This window comes from Neomonachus schauinslandi, chromosome 1 (genome assembly GCF_002201575.2).
Source record: "Neomonachus schauinslandi chromosome 1, ASM220157v2, whole genome shotgun sequence".
Classification (NCBI taxonomy): Eukaryota; Metazoa; Chordata; class Mammalia; order Carnivora; family Phocidae; genus Neomonachus; species Neomonachus schauinslandi.
Genome location: NC_058403.1, coordinates 53,436,105 through 53,452,079, shown reverse-complemented (window position 1 = coordinate 53,452,079; position 15,975 = coordinate 53,436,105). Strand labels below are relative to the sequence as shown.

General features: G+C 36.9%; 1 protein-coding gene across 1 annotated transcript in view; it reads left to right on the top strand.

The window, feature by feature from the left end:
• IFT57 (intraflagellar transport 57) overlaps nt 1–9,520 on the top strand; it is a 52,591-nt gene extending 43,071 nt beyond the window's left edge. Inside the window, exons 7-11 of the mRNA XM_021692445.1 lie at nt 3,370–3,441; nt 4,500–4,631; nt 5,988–6,050; nt 7,942–8,008; nt 9,013–9,520. Coding sequence (XP_021548120.1) covers nt 3,370–3,441; nt 4,500–4,631; nt 5,988–6,050; nt 7,942–8,008; nt 9,013–9,191 — 513 coding nt within the window. The 3' untranslated portion in view covers nt 9,192–9,520. The remainder of the gene's footprint in view (nt 1–3,369; nt 3,442–4,499; nt 4,632–5,987; nt 6,051–7,941; nt 8,009–9,012) is intronic.
• The last annotated feature ends 6,455 nt before the right edge of the window (nt 9,521–15,975 follow it).

Below are 15,975 nucleotides of genomic sequence, written 5' to 3'. Positions count from 1 at the left end.
ACTAAATTGGACAAATAATAGTGTATTCCTTGGGGAATGTTTTTCCACTTTACTGTATGTTGTTCACGTGCATTTTTGCTGGGTAAGTTTTTATTGAAAACATGAATTTAACATTTCGATAGGCAATACATATATATTATGAAGCCCAATAATAAAACAAACACTCATGAACCCACTCCTCAAGTTGAGAACTAGACCATTACGTGCCCTTGAAATTACCTGTGTAATTCTGCTGCTGCCCTTGGCCTCCCGTGGGGAACCACTGTCCTCACGTTTGCATATTATATATTGTCATTAGCTGCTGCTGCTGCTTCCTCTTCCTCTTCCTCTGCTTCTTCCTCCTCCTCTCCCCCCTCCTCCTCCTCTTCCTCTTCCTTTTTTGTTTTAGTGTTTCCGTATATGTGTATATCTCCAAACAACGTATCATTGAGCTGTGCTTCATTGTGAGCTTTATAAAAATGGTATCATACTGCATTATTTTTAGTAGTGAAATGGATATTACAAAATTAGTTTAAACTGTCCTCTACTGTTAAATATTTAGAGGGTTAAATATTTACAGAGATGTTTTACCAAGAACTTGTACATTCGTCTTTGTGTGTATCCCCAAATGTTTCCTTGAGAATAACTTCTAGAGGTGAAATTGCTGGGTTAAAAGGTTAGAACGTTTTTAAGCCTTTTTTTTTTTTTTATAACTGTACATCAGGAAATGTGTCCATCTAGATTTTAATTAAACAAACATTCAGGTTTATGTGGCAGATAATTATAAATCATTATTAGCTTTCCACTTCAAAAGGCAATAAGAATACATAAATATGTCCCGGTGGGTTATCATATTAAAAAGTTCCAAACTAAATTCCTCAGTATTTCTGGCTCCCTGAAATCTGTTCTTCTCACACTGATAATACTAATATCTTAGTTCCTAAGGCTAGAAACCTTAAAGACAACTTCTCTCTGCTACCCCACCTCCACTTCAGCCAGCCCGCACTTGCCCTTAGTCCTCAAGTCCTGCGAGTTCTGTGTCCCCGATGTCCCTTGAGCCCATGCCTTCTCTTTCATCCTCACAGGCACTGCTCTACCGCAAACCCTGCTCATGTACCACGCGGACCATTACACAGCCTCGTAACTGGTTGCCTACCTGCCTTCAGTCTCTTGCCTTTCTAATTCTTTCTGGCCTTCTAGTCCTTCTCTGTTAACTTTCTCAAAACACAAATTTATCCTAAAACTGAAACCAAAAATCTTGAATAGCTCTCCATTGTCCACATGATAAAATGCACATTCCTCAGTGAAAGCCCTCCGTCTAACTTAACCTACCTCTCCAGCTTTGCTTCTTCATGATTCATCCTCTCCACCCCACCCCTCCCCGCCCTGCCCCACCCCACCCTACCCCACCCCAAGAACTTTGTGTTTTATATTCCAGCCAGCCTGGGCTCTTGTTCCCTATATATTCTCCGGTTTTTTTCTTGTTCCTGTTACTCCCTCAGCCTAAAATACCCTTCCTCTCCCACTCCCTTCCAGCCTGTTGAAATGCCACTCATGCTTCAAGCTTGCACTGCAGTGCCAGTTCCTCCGAGTTTAACATCAATGTAAGTTATCATAGTTATACATAGATGAGTCAGGCATGTTTAATTCTCTAGAAATACTTTATCAGAACATGAAAAAGTAGAGTTTTTACATTTGCTGGGTAAAGGATAATGCTGGGTAGAAAAAAGCAGAACACAAACTATATTAAAACACCAATTACTATAAATAAAAGGATATCTATATAAAGTATATGTATATATAATGTGTGTATTTATACATGCATATATCTACAGACACAGAGACTGTAGAAATACTTGGTGTTTATTAAGCTTATAAAATTTTTTTTGGAATCAGGCTGGACGAGTACTGTTTTGGAAAAATTACTAATATAATGATACCTATTACGTTCATTTTCTTTCATAAAGATGCTTGCTTGGGCTTAAACAGGTTTCCATTTTGAGGCTTAACCATATTTGGTCCAGTTGCAGCAGGCCAGCCAGTCACCTCTCCTCCCCGTTCCAGTGTTGACTGGCTGAGTTGGAGAGGCCTATTTCCTTGCCAAATCTGTCTAGTCATAGTCACAGGTGATGCACAGTCCCCTCAACTGTAAAATGAAAATGTTGCACCAGATGACTGTTAAATGGATGAGTAGATGATCTTTAAGGTCCTTCCCAGCTCTCATATTCTGAGATATTTTTTGCTCATGAGACAGGAAAAATGCTTATGGACAAAGGGAAGTGCTGATTTGTTCTCTGCTCTAGCACCTTTCCTGGTGTCAAGTAGCAGGTTGCTCCTTTTATTAACTCTGACCTGCCAGAATCTATTCTGTGGGAATTAATACGTTTGGCTTCTGATCCAGGTGCACCACTACCAGAGTGGCTTTGAGTGTGCCCCTTTCTGTCACTGGGCCTCTTTTTGCTTATCTGTGAAATGATAAAGGTGAGACTAGATGCTCTTTGAGGTTCTTTAATATATTGTAATTTTATCATTGGTATGTGTGATGTACCCCAGGATTTTTTTCCCCTATAGTCACTAGCCCATGTTTCAAAGTTAAGAAATCGGTAGAAGAGGACAATTCACAGTATATTTTTGTCTTCACAGAATAGTGTAGATAGCAAAGTAGAGCATCAGGGTATGCAAACAGATATGTATAATTGAGGAATATCCTGCTTCCATCACTTCAACTTACCATAATATTTTTTCTCATCGTGGGTATTTCTCCAGTCTTAAAATTGTTACCTTTAGTAATGTAAACCAAAAGATTTTGAAGATATCTTGTAAGAAATTAAAATGTTGGCATAGATTTCAAATATGCACACTGATTTGGGTCAGCCTAATAGTAATGCGATATATCTCAAAATATATGAACTCTAATAATCCATATAGATTTCTTTTTTTAAGAAGGAGACATCTTCCGAAAAAAAGGGCCCCATCTTAATTTTCAGGGGACAAACTAATACTTGATATATGATACTTGATTCCAGAGTTGCTTCTGGCGATTGTTACTATTTAAACAAGTATTTCTTTTCTAGTAATTAGATTTTTTTTTTTTCATTTTGATGGGTAGTCATAAATATTAACCACCCGCAATGCAGGAATAATTTATATTCAAATTGTCAGACATCACTCTGTGAACACATAAAATAATTTACATTTATTTAGAACCTTTAATCCTAAAGTGCTCTACACATATTTCTTTATAATCTGATTGCAAGCTATATATAGGACTTTCCTACCTGAAATAGGGCAGCAACCAAAGTAATTAAAATAAAGGATACAACTTCAAAAAAGTAGAGGAAAGAAGGAAATGTATATTTTACTTGTTCCTATATGCTCTTATGCCTATAGGATTGGAGAATCCACGTTGACCAAATGCACCAACACAAAAGTGGAATAGAATCTGCTCTAAAGGAGACCAAGGTATGTGAATTACTTCAGGTGAATCAATGTACATTTACCCATCTGTTGAACACCTGTTAAAGGAGAACATTAAAAAAAAAAGATGCAATCCTTGCCTTTGAGGAACTTACAGATTGAATGTACCGTATTATATTTCAACAGCCCTAACACTTTAACTAAAGAAGGGTAACTTTCTAATCAAAGCAGTATAATATATACCTAATATATAGAGAGATATATATCTCTAATATACATACTATACAGTTGTATAGTATGTATATGTATACAAATTATACAATATACAAATTGTATACATTATGTATATTGTATAATATATATACAGTTGTATGTATACATATGTATATTGTTTAATATATATGCAATATATATATAATTATACAATATATTCAGAAAGGAAATAATGATGAAATATTTCTCTAATATATATATAGATAGATAATCTAATGTATCTATATATATTATGTTTCTCTAATATATTACATGTTACATATTAGAGAAACATTTCATCATTCTTTTCTTTCTGAATCCCAAGGGATAAAAGAGTACCAGGCCAGCAAGGCTTAGAACCTACAACTTCTCCAAGCTTGCTGCTCTGACAGAAATAAGGACTTTTTGGAGGATGCCACAAGGAAGCAAAGTTGGAATGAGAAGTTACAGGTCCCAGGCTAGAGCTATAAATTTAATGACTTACCTCCAATGGGAATATTCTAGTCATCTTTGAACTGTGCTACAAGAAAGTCATGTTATTCTGTTACCTACTTTGATTCCGAACTTTATATAAAGCAAATTCCACTCATATACAATTTGGATATGCATAAGGACTAATGAATTGACTAACACTACCAGGTGCTTTTTTTATTTTAACATTCTGCCAAGTGTGACTAAAATATTTCTCATTACAGACTTCTTTTGCTATTGAAAATTTCAAGCTATCTTCTTTTTCACAAGTGGTTGAGAATTTGTGGGATGAATTGAAGGAGATTTAGCCCGTTTTAGACTATTTTTGAAAAATATATTTGTGAATTCTTTTACCTACTAAAGTCCTATGGAATTTCTAGGGATTTTTGGATAAACTTCATAATGAAATTAGTAGGACTCTGGAAAAGATCGGCAGCCGAGAAAAGTACATCAACAACCAGCTTGAGCACTTGGTTCAAGAATATCGTGCAGCTCAAGCCCAACTGAGTGAGGTAACTTAGGAATGATATCCAGGGATTTTTTTCAGTTAATGACCCTAATTCCCAAACATGACACAGCACTTTGCATTTGAGAATCATGAAGTGCTTTTCACAAACAGCAACACATGGATTCTCTGCCCACTTGAGGAAGCCACGTGAGGCGGTAGAACTTGCCATCTCCATGTTACATGTAATAGAAATTATCCTCTAGAAGTCTTGAAATGCATTTCTTCTTTTGATTTAAATAAATGAAGGCCTGTACTGTTGGGGAACATTGCTTAGAACAGGAACAGAGTGTCAGGACACCTGGTTTTGTTTCTAAGGCTGCTGTTAATTTACCCTATGAGTAGGAGGAAAAAGAATAGTATGCATTTACATGTGTCAGAGGGAAAAGACATCATTGCCTTAATGGCTTACAGCCACATAATAAGGAATATGAAAGCAAGACACGTTCAAAGACAAGCAGTTTAATTAATTTAATGCACAAATTTTTTAATCCTTTCAAGGTTTTAGAATTTCAACAACAAAAAAATAAAACCTTCAGCCTTTGAAAGCAGCAGTTCTTTGTACCCCAGTAGGGATCTAAAGGCTTTCCTTGGGAGTTATGCCCCCTCTCTCCTGATGCTGAGGAAGACTAGTAAGAACACTTGCAAATGTCACTTGAAGACTTTTTTTTTTCTTTTAGCGAACAAGGTTGCAAGAACAGAAAAAAATGGAAATAAACTTGAGACTCCTCTGTACTTCCAGAAGTTCTCAAAGACCAAACAGAACATAATCTTCACTTTTTTATTATGTCATTTATTTAACAAATTATCCCCTCATATACACATCTACTCGTGGATGTTTTTACTCTCAAAATGCTGTAAAAGTCTCTGATGAAAACCACTGTGTATCTGTCATTGATATTAAATAATTGTTAGATTAGTTCCCAAGAACATATTCCATACTGTCATACCCATTTGTTAATCCTTATTAATTACTCATCCTGATGCTCTATTATGATTGATTTTTTAGAACTGGTTTTCTCTGCATAGCATGCAAATTAGATCGACCAAGAGCTACTCTCCTAAACCGTGTAGGAACAGCTGAGGACAGTTTTTATTGTGAACCATGCCCATGTGAGTTACACAGTCAGTATATGAAGGTTAAGGTAGTTTATCATTTTATAGTGCCTTCGTTTAAATACATGGTACCTATTAGGGACATAAAACAGCTACAGTTAAATGTCACTTTCACAAATGTATTCACAAATGAGGAGGGGGGGTTGTCATAAAATGATACGCAGAAACTGCAAACACAAAGAGGTCACATTTAAGTAATCTGCTTCTGTTTTGAATTTGTCATTAAACAAAATGTTTCCTCCCTTAGGCGAGGGAGCGCTACCAGCAGGGTAATGGCGGAGTGACGGAGAGGACCAGGCTCCTGTCTGAGGTACACGCTGTGCTCTTACTCTTTCTCTCGATGTGGGCTGAGCCCGGGCTGCGCCGAGCCATGGGCGGCTCAATACAGCTACAGCCGGGCCTTGTTGACCTCAGTCACCACTCCCCAGTGAATTGAATTTACGTGCTTTTCCCTAGGAGGCAGTCCCTAGTTTTCTTATCAATGAACCAATTATGTATGTATATACTGTTTGTGTCCATAAAATGCCTGAAGTTGTTTTATTAAATTCAACATAGAACCTGCTGATAATATTAGCACATTTATAACTTTCCTTAATCTTTTTAAAAACCTAATAATTATGATTAATATATAGAAGAGAAGGTAAAGCACTGGCTTAAATGTCTTATACAAATTTTAATGTTAGTCTGTAAGATGTAAGATTTGTTTTTCGTGATTGCTGCTGATGTATGTGAGCCTGAGTATTTCTCTGTCCACAAACTGGAAGTGGCTTGTAACCCTTTCCCTCTGGGAACTTCTGAAATATTTGCATATAGTGTATTGATTTTCATCATCAGGCAAGAGGGTAAGATCTAATATATATTCCAATTTTTTACTGAAGAGCTGAGAGAAAAAATCTTACAACAAGGTCAATAGCCAATGTACAAGATTATCTTCGGTAATTGTCCCAGACTTTTTCTATATAATAGAATTAAGCTTCTTTTATAGAGATTATTTGAGGCATAGTTATTTTAGAATACTGAAAGTTTAACTTCAGAAATATTTAGACCCTAACCCTGTGGTGCTTCTAGGCAAATAGAATGTTATGTAGAAGTAAAGTGCTCACTTACGTTAGGTAAATTAACACTTGAAGGGAGTCCAGGGACCCCTTTAGTTCTTTTGGAGGAGGTCGTTATCCCCAGTTGTAACATTGCAGGTGCCTAAAAAAAATTAATTTGCTTTACTTGGATGAGCACTTTATTCCCAAGGAAGTTTTTACTCACCAGTATGATAAAAATAAAGCCTACTAAGTTATGATAATTATGGCTTAGTTCTAGGTCATATAAAAATTTTTTGATTTTTCAAAGATAATATGCTAGGTTGGAATTTTGCTAATAGAGGCTGTAGTAGTGTAATTTTGAGTATGACGTAGAGTACAGACAGGAGCCAATGTGACAGCACAATATGCCTCTTGGAGTTCATGGTTTGGATAGAGCAGTTGGAATATTTTTATATACAGCCATATGGTATAAACATTATTTTTAGCATCCTATAGAGGAAAAGATGGTTTCTCTTATAAAACTATAATATTATAGTTTCTCTTATAAAACTATAATATTAAGAAAGATACCTAGTAAGCCTTAGAAATCCAAAATCTTCTCAGGATGTGTATATTGTTTTAATTAATGACTCATTATTAAAGACTGGCATGGTTGGGGCACCCGGGTGGCTCCATCGGTTGAGCGGCCTCCTCTTGATTTCGGCTCAGGTCATGATCACAGGGTGGTGAGATGGAGCCCCGCATCAGGCGTGGAGTCTGCTTAAGATTCTCTCCCTCCCTGTCTGCCCCTCCCCACCCCCAGCCCCACTCGCCCTTCTGTAAAAAAACCAGAAAGGACCGGCATGGTAACTGCTAGGAGGTAACTGCAAGGTTTGCGTGTCTGGGGCCTAAAACCACAACTTAGATCGTTTTTTTTTATTGTCATGTGACAGCCTGAGAACATCATTTGGTGAAGTTTAATGTTAGGAGCACTCTCAGAAGATAAAAACCTTTGTGTATCTGCCTACTTTATCTTATTATTCAGATTATGTCCAGAACACTCCTAATATTTTTGTGTCCCTTTACAGATGTATTATATAAATTTTCTTACTACATCATTCAATAATTGTGAAAGTTTATTAAAATCCAGAGCTCATGAAAACTTTTTTTTTTTTTAAATTAAAGGTGACAGAAGAACTAGAGAAGGTAAAGCAAGAAATGGAAGAAAAAGGCAGCAGCATGACTGATGGTGGTGAGTACACACTTCTCCCAAGGGGAAAATGAGCAAGAGGAGAGTATTTCTCAAGAAATCTATTTAACAAAATACTATTAATAAATTGGGAGTCTGCTTTTTAAAATGAATTTGAGGAGAGGTAGGTACATGGTGCAAAAATGATGTCTGATAATCCATATACTGTTTTCCTCATCAGTCAGCTGAGGAGAGTCATACTTTTTTTACCCTTATTTAGGATTTTTTGATTCAAACTGAGTTGATTCAGAGATAGAGTGGGAAATACTTAAATATACACTTTGTTATTCCAATTTTCAAAAAATAGTATTTTCCGTTTTCATCAAAGGAGCTTCATTATTCCATTTTATGTGCAAAAGAGCACTAAGTGTGTGCCCAAATGGCATGAAGACAGCGATGGGATGACCTTTGTTTTTCTTCCTCTCCCCACAGTGGGCCTGACCGGGCAGAGGGGTCAAATAGAGAAGAATTACTAATTCTCTAGTAATCATGCTCCATTGTGAGCTAGTTACTTTGGCAGGGCCCTGGTTTACTGTCTAAGGCCCTTCTGTGTTCTAGAAAGATTTTCCAGAGTTCTGATGATATATACTGAGTGATCGTTCAAAAGAGGGCGTTTAGAGGTTTTGCAGTATGTTTGAATGAGCCCATTATCTCTACCTCTCAGGTAATTCTTTCTTCCTTCTTTTCTCACATTGTATCCCCTTTCCTTCAGACAAATATTCTAGCCCATAAAACTTATTAAAGACATCCTTAAATACCCCTTTAGTAACTCTTCCCCAAGAAAAAGAAGGAAATTCAACCTCAGTATCAAATGCTGCGTCATTTCCCATCCTAAATCTCAGGTGTTTAAAATACCACAGCAAAACTGTGTGAATGTCAGTATGTTGTTGGCTGTGTTTTTAACCCTATTTTTGGCTTAAGACAAAGTGAGGAGAATGTCATACAATTCTGTAATACACCGATACTCCAAATGAACATTTTTATTGCATGTTATTTTCATTCTGCAGCTCCCTTGGTAAAGATTAAACAGAGCTTAACAAAGCTGAAGCAAGAAACCGTTCAGATGGACATCAGAATTGGTGTTGTGGAACACACATTACTCCAATCAAAACTGAAGGAGAAGTCCAACATGACTAGGGACATGCATGCAACAATCATTCCAGAATCTGCAATAGGCTCTTATTAAAACATACTGTTTTTCATGCTTCTGATTAGTTGTTTTTTTATATCAAAGTATATTTCATGTGGCAAGATTTCAAAACACAATTATACCTCTTAAAGCATGTTCAGTGGGTATTTTTTTACATATATACACATACATATTGTATCATGGTGTTTATGGATGGTTAAAGCCTTTAAATTGAATCTAATATACAATAAAGTAATTAAAAACTCTCACTTTCAAAGAAGTTTTCACTAATCATTGCAGATGTTAAAACCCCCACCCGGTGGCATATTTTTCTTATTGTTCCTTGTGCAAGCCAGCGTGTACGACCCATGCTTTCTGCAGGGACTCCTGCTGCTGGGTCTCACAAGCGACACGGACCTTTGACACAAGCCTGGCACCTTCAGTTTGATCCACCTCCGCAGTGAGCACAAGTGCTTCTGCACCCGGCGGCAGCTAATGAGGGCTGGGGATTCTTTTTAAGAACCCAAACTACCTTTGCCTCAGCTTTATGGTTACCTAAAATTACATTTCTTTTAAAAAGCATACGAAAAAACTTCAGTGTCCTTATTAACATTTGAAGTTTATTATTTATCAGGAGTATTTCATGACCAGAATGATTTTATATCTTCTCTGATCTAAGGCCACCTAATAAACAAACAAACAAACATTTCAGTCATGTTTGACTCTGTAGTGACAAAAAAGGCATAATTATATGTCTTAGTTCTACTTTTTTCTGTACTAAAGCAGCAGAACGGGAGATAGCAAGACATGTGAAGATCAGGCTCCTGGTTCTGGTGATCTTTACTTGCACATCATACTGAGCAACTTTCTAGTCTGGGACTTCTAAATTGGTGAAATAAACAATATTAGAGTGAGCAGACTTAACAACTGGGGAAACTGGCAAAGAGAGCACAAACCAGAAGATAGCCCCCATTTATGTTTTAAAAAGAAGAAGAAGAAATCTAGAGGTAAATTTGATAAGAATACTATATATATGACAACAAAAATAATAAAATCCTTCTCAATTTTTATCCTAATATTTTCTCTCCCCAATTTTCTGCCTCTGACTTTACTTCGTAGATGACACATGCACACAAATCTTCTTCTCTCCTTCATCCTCTTCTTGAATTTAAGTTTAGATAGAAGAAAGTCAGGATGTGTAAACCATTCTCTGGCTCAAGAAGGTGACAATAAATGTAATGGCAAATAAGTCAGTTCATTTAGTTTGGGATATAGGCAGTTGAAAAAATCAAAACTTACTCTTCCCTTATTTTATGGCCATTGAGTGGGGCCTGGAAGAAAGAGGGGAAACCCCAACTTGGGTGTCACAAGCGAACACTGATTCCCTTGGAACTTACCTGCCTAGATATTGTCATGGCTGCAGATTTTTGATGAATTCAATCAGTGCAGAGAACTCTTCTAGATAAATTAGAGCTCTCCATAAAGTGTACTTTTGCTCAGAAGAAAAGTACACTCTTCACTTTGTGTAAACATGCAGTAATCTAAGAACTCTTCCAGCAAGTAGTGTGGGTGACCTATTTTTATTTTCTTCTCTGAAGCAATCTAGTTTACTCAGTTTGGCCTAGGTACCCCCCTTCTCTGTTCCCATAGAACATTGAATACCTCTAATACAGAATTTATTGCACTGCATGGTAATTATCTATTTTCTCCTACCCTCTCTCATAGACTGAGCTGCTTGAGAAAAGGGAGAAAGTCTTTTTCATTTCCATATTTCTAGCCAAGTACCTAGCGCACCGAGCATGAGTTTCTAAGATGATGGGTGGATGACTGGCATTACCCAGTTCCAGAATGTCTCATAGTTCCTATTGTACAGCATGGCAAATTTAATGACTTCAAGTCTATGAGTTTTGATGCAGTTTCAAGATAGTAATTGTAAATGATGTTTTTCCCCCTCTGTGGTACTGGGTTGGAATTGGAAGCATCAGTAGACACATGGTTTTTTAATACATACGGATTAACAGAAATAAGTATGTAGAAACCCACGTACACACCCACGCATGTATTTACTCTTTCTGTCCTCTAAGAGGGCCTAGAAGTGATGACAGCGCAGTAACAGTGAGAATGCCTCACATTCAGTTCTTGGTTTTAAAATTTTCTACTTAAAACAAAAACAGGCTTCTTAGAAGAATGACTGATTCCTGGGCTGGGGCAGGAAAAGCACAATATGAGCAGGAATATCCCTTTCTGCCAGAAAGCAAAGAAGTGCTCAAAGAATGATGGGAAAATGGCTAAAGGACACAGGCAGATTGAGGGGCGTCCCACCAGCCCATCTGGGACAACTGAACATTAAAATAAATAATGATAGTAATGAATAAAACAAGAAACCGTGAGTCCATACAGATAGAAATTGTGAAAATTAATGAAGGAAACCTCACTTAAAATAATGGAGTCAGCCTGAGGGGGAGCACTCACACACGTACCACTTGTTGCAGCCTGCATAACCAGCAGAGAGAAGGAAGATAAGAATTATCTTGACAAGGAAAGACATTTTTCACATAGAATTTCATTTTCTGCTTTTCAGAAAAAAAGGAAGCTCCCTCCCCGCCGCAACAAAGCACTAACCGTCGCTTGCAGCCAATGAGAAACTGCCACAACCTTAAACTCTTGCGCTTCTCCCATGAACTTTTGTTCAAAACAACCCTCCCCAATTTCCTCCTCAAACCTAATAAAAGCTGACTTTCCCTTTGTCCCTTCTGATTTGCCTATGGTTCACCATAGTTTGCGTGTCCCATATTGCAATGCCTCTGCTATTTCTGAATAAACTAATTTGCTAGTAAAATAACTGCGTATTTTATTTTTAATGTTGACAAAATAAGTGAATCAGGGGAAGAAGAGCGAGGTCTTCCTTACAAGAGAATGACAGCTAATATAAAAAGAATATTGCATTTAGAAATTGCCATCTGGCAATTACCATAGTAGTAATTGTTTCGGGCAAGAATCATCAAAGGATATGTGAAAGGATTTCAGTCTAAAATGGAACCAGAGGATAGGAAATGGGGACTCTCATCCATGTGCCCTCAGAACAGAATTTAGGAACGGAGAGACTGATTTCTCATAAATGCCTAATTTCTAGAAGACTCACATTTATCTCCTGACCAATGAACATATCCTCAATCCAATGAACTTACTGCCTGGACTCTGGCTGGTCTGGCTGGTCTTCCTGTCTGCACTCCTTGTTCAAAACTATGGCCCATCCTGAAATCTCAACAGATTCACCTATAGCTTGAGTGTGTTTCCTGAATTGTAGTTCCTCTGCTATTCCTGAATAAACTCAATTTCCAGTAATTTGAGTTTGCCTCAATTTACCTCTTTATTTAGGTTGACAAATGCTAAAACTACTAGGTGAGAATTTAATGAAAATCTGAATATTTACATAGTCTCAAACTAGGTAAAATATTCCATGAAGAGTAAAGATGGTAACTTTACAGAAGAAAAACCTGGCAGACACCACTTTAAGTGATCGAGAGTTAACCCCACTAGTAGTGGGACAAGTCGGTATCATGTGTCTCCTGAGAAGGGCAAACATTGATGGGGTTCCTTCTGAAAATGCATAGCTTGAATCCAGTCATGAGGAAACATCAGGCGAATCCAGTGGAGGGACATTGTACAAAATGACCTATATTCTTCAAAAATGATAAGGTCATGAAAAACAAGAAATATTGAGGAACTGCTCCAAATTAGAGACTAAAGAGACATAATTAAAATGCAACAAGTGATTCCAGTTTGGATCCTGGACCAGGAAAGACATTTTGTTGTTGTTGTTGTTAGAAAAGGACATTATTGAGATAGGTAAATTTTGAATAAACTCTGTAAATTGCATAATAGTATTATTGTTAATTTTGGGAGCACCTGTGTGGTTCAGTCGGTTAAGCATCTGCCTTCAGCTCAGGTCATGATCCCAGGGTCCTGGGATCAAGTCCCACTTCAGGCTCCCTGCTCAGTGGGGAGCCTGCTTCTCCCTCTCCGGCCCCCACCCCATATTTGTGCATGCTCTCTCTCTCTCTCAAATAAATAAAATCTTTTAAAAAATAAAATAATGTTAATTTTTTTATATTTATACTATGGTTATGTAAGGGAATATCCTTGTTTTTGCTAAAACACACAAATATTTGGAGGTAAAGGAATATCATGTCAGCACCTTGCTCTCAAATGATTCTCAAAAAAAAAATGCGGGGGTGTTTGTGTGTGTTGTGTATTCACGTATATATAAAGAGGAGGATGATGAAAAAAATATGGTGAATTGTTAACATTTTGGAAATCTTGTATTTTTTAAGGAGGTGCAGCTTTTTTTATTGCAGTATAGTTAACGTACAGTGTTATATTAGTTGCAGGTGTACAACATAATGATTCAACAATTCTATACATTACTTAGTGCTTATCAAGATAAGTGCTCTTAAACCCATTTATGTATTTCACCCATTCCTTCTCCCTACCTCCCCGCTGGCAACCAACAGTTCTCTGTATTTGAGAGTATGTTTTTTAGTCTGTCCCTTCTTTTCTTTCTTTTTTCATTTGTTGTTGTTTCTTAAATTCCACATATGAGTGAAATCCTAGGTATTTGTCTTTCTCTGACTTATTTCATTTCGCATGATACCCTCTAGGTCCATCCATGTTGTGGCACATGGCAAGATCTCATTCATTTGTATGGCTGAGTGATATTCCATTGCATATATATATATGTATATATATACATATACACACACACACACACACACACACCATATCTTTTTTATCCACTCATTGATCTATGGATACTTGGATTGCTTCCATATCTTGCCTATTGTAAATACTGCTGCAATAAACGTAAGCATGCATATATCTTTTCAAATTAGTGATTTTGTATTCTTTGGGTAAATATCCAGTAGTGGAATTACTGGGATCATATGGTAATTTTATTTTTGACTTTTTGAGGAACCTCTGTACTGTTTTCCACAGTGGCTGTACCAATTTGCATTCCCACCAACAGTGCACATGGGTTCCTTTTTATCCATTTCCTCACTAACACTTGTTATTCCATATGTTTTTGATTTTAGGCATTCTGACAGGTGGTGGTATCTCATGTTAATTTTTTTGGTGATTAGTGATGTTGAGCATCTTTTCATATGTCTGTTGGCTATCTGTATGTCTTCTTTGGAAAAATGTCTATTCAGGTCCTCCGCCCATTTTTAATCAGATTACTTGTGGGTTTTTTTGGTGTTGAGTTGTTTAAGTTCTTTATAGATTTTGGATATTAACCCCTTTCCATTGTATTTTTTATTAATTTTTCTATAACCCTGAAATTATTTCAAAATATAAAGCTTAAGAAGTGATGGTTCTTGGAAATTATATGCTCTATATAGAAGCTAGCCTCCCTCTGAATCAAATAGAAAATCAACTTGTTAAAATAATATGACCTCCCCAATAAAATTATATGGCCCACTGAACACATCTTATATTTTTATAATCATTCATTCACTGATCAAATAGGAACAAGTTTTTGACACTTCTAAGGGAGTTTTTTTTTTTTTTCCTACTGCCCTCTAGCTTAGCTAGGTCAGCATTTCCCATGAGTTTTACCCCAAAACAAACTTCTGTAACCAGTACATTTGAAAATGTTAAGCTTCATTTTCTTTAGGACTTCTCATCTGCATTGTGATTCTGCAAATAGTGAATACAGTTTCTTTCTTTTTTTTTTTTTTTTTACAAATATGTAATCACAGATCCTTTTCATCCAAGAACACACTTTGAGAATGCAGATTTAGGTAAATGAGCATGTGAAAATCAGTGTACAAATTTGAGATTATTTTCAACCTTTTATTAGAACCAGGGATCTGCCAGGGATCTGGGTAGGAAGATGAGACACATGTCACTCTGGTTCATAACTCTCCTGCATGGATGATTAACATGCACGTGATGTTCTTTGAATGTCAGTAGACTTTGAGGATTTGGGAGACTTTGTGGAGAACCTAGGATGACATGGCCAAATGCTTTTCTTCTTAAAACTCTTCTATGCCTGCCGAAAAGGCTTTTTGTTTTTCCTTTAAAGCAGTCTTTAATAATAACGTTAATTACAGTCGTTAGAATGTACTGTCTTATTTTGTGATCAAATAGCAACCATTGTCATAGCTTTACCTTTTTCAAAACTTAATGTGCCTAACAACCAAGTCATAAATCCTAAAACTTTATATTTTAAAAGCAGAAATGACATTTTAAAGAGTAAGAACAAGTTTGGATTCACTAGTCTATTTGTTTGGGTTTTTTGACAAGCCATTTTTAAAATACAAGAGAGGAGGACAAGAACCATGCTCATCTAAATGTGTCCTAAATAACATGTCTCAAGTGTTAGACTTACGTAATTGTGTGCATTTGATATAGACATGCAAAGTTCAAACTTAGGATTTGCTGATTCACCATCAACGCCTTATATCAGGACTGTGTCAGACCCCTTCCACACTTTGTCCTCATGCTGCCAAGTACTACAAGGACACTTTCCAGCTGACCATCAGACAGTAGTCTGGAACCTATCACCTGCTCCTTCCTATCCCCCACTTGAAATGCTATCGCATAGGCTTAAAGCCCCTGTGCATAGCCCCTTCTCTGTGGGTCAGCAGTTAGCAACAAGTTACCACTTTCTTACCCTGCAAGACATTCTCTAGGCTAGCAACGTCTGACACTCCTAACTCTGCTTGGACATCAAAGTCGAATAGGCAACTTCAACGACAACAACAAAACAACAATTTCCTAGCCCTCTAACCCTTCAATTCTTACTTGATAGTTCTTGGGTGGGACTGAGAGGCTAGAA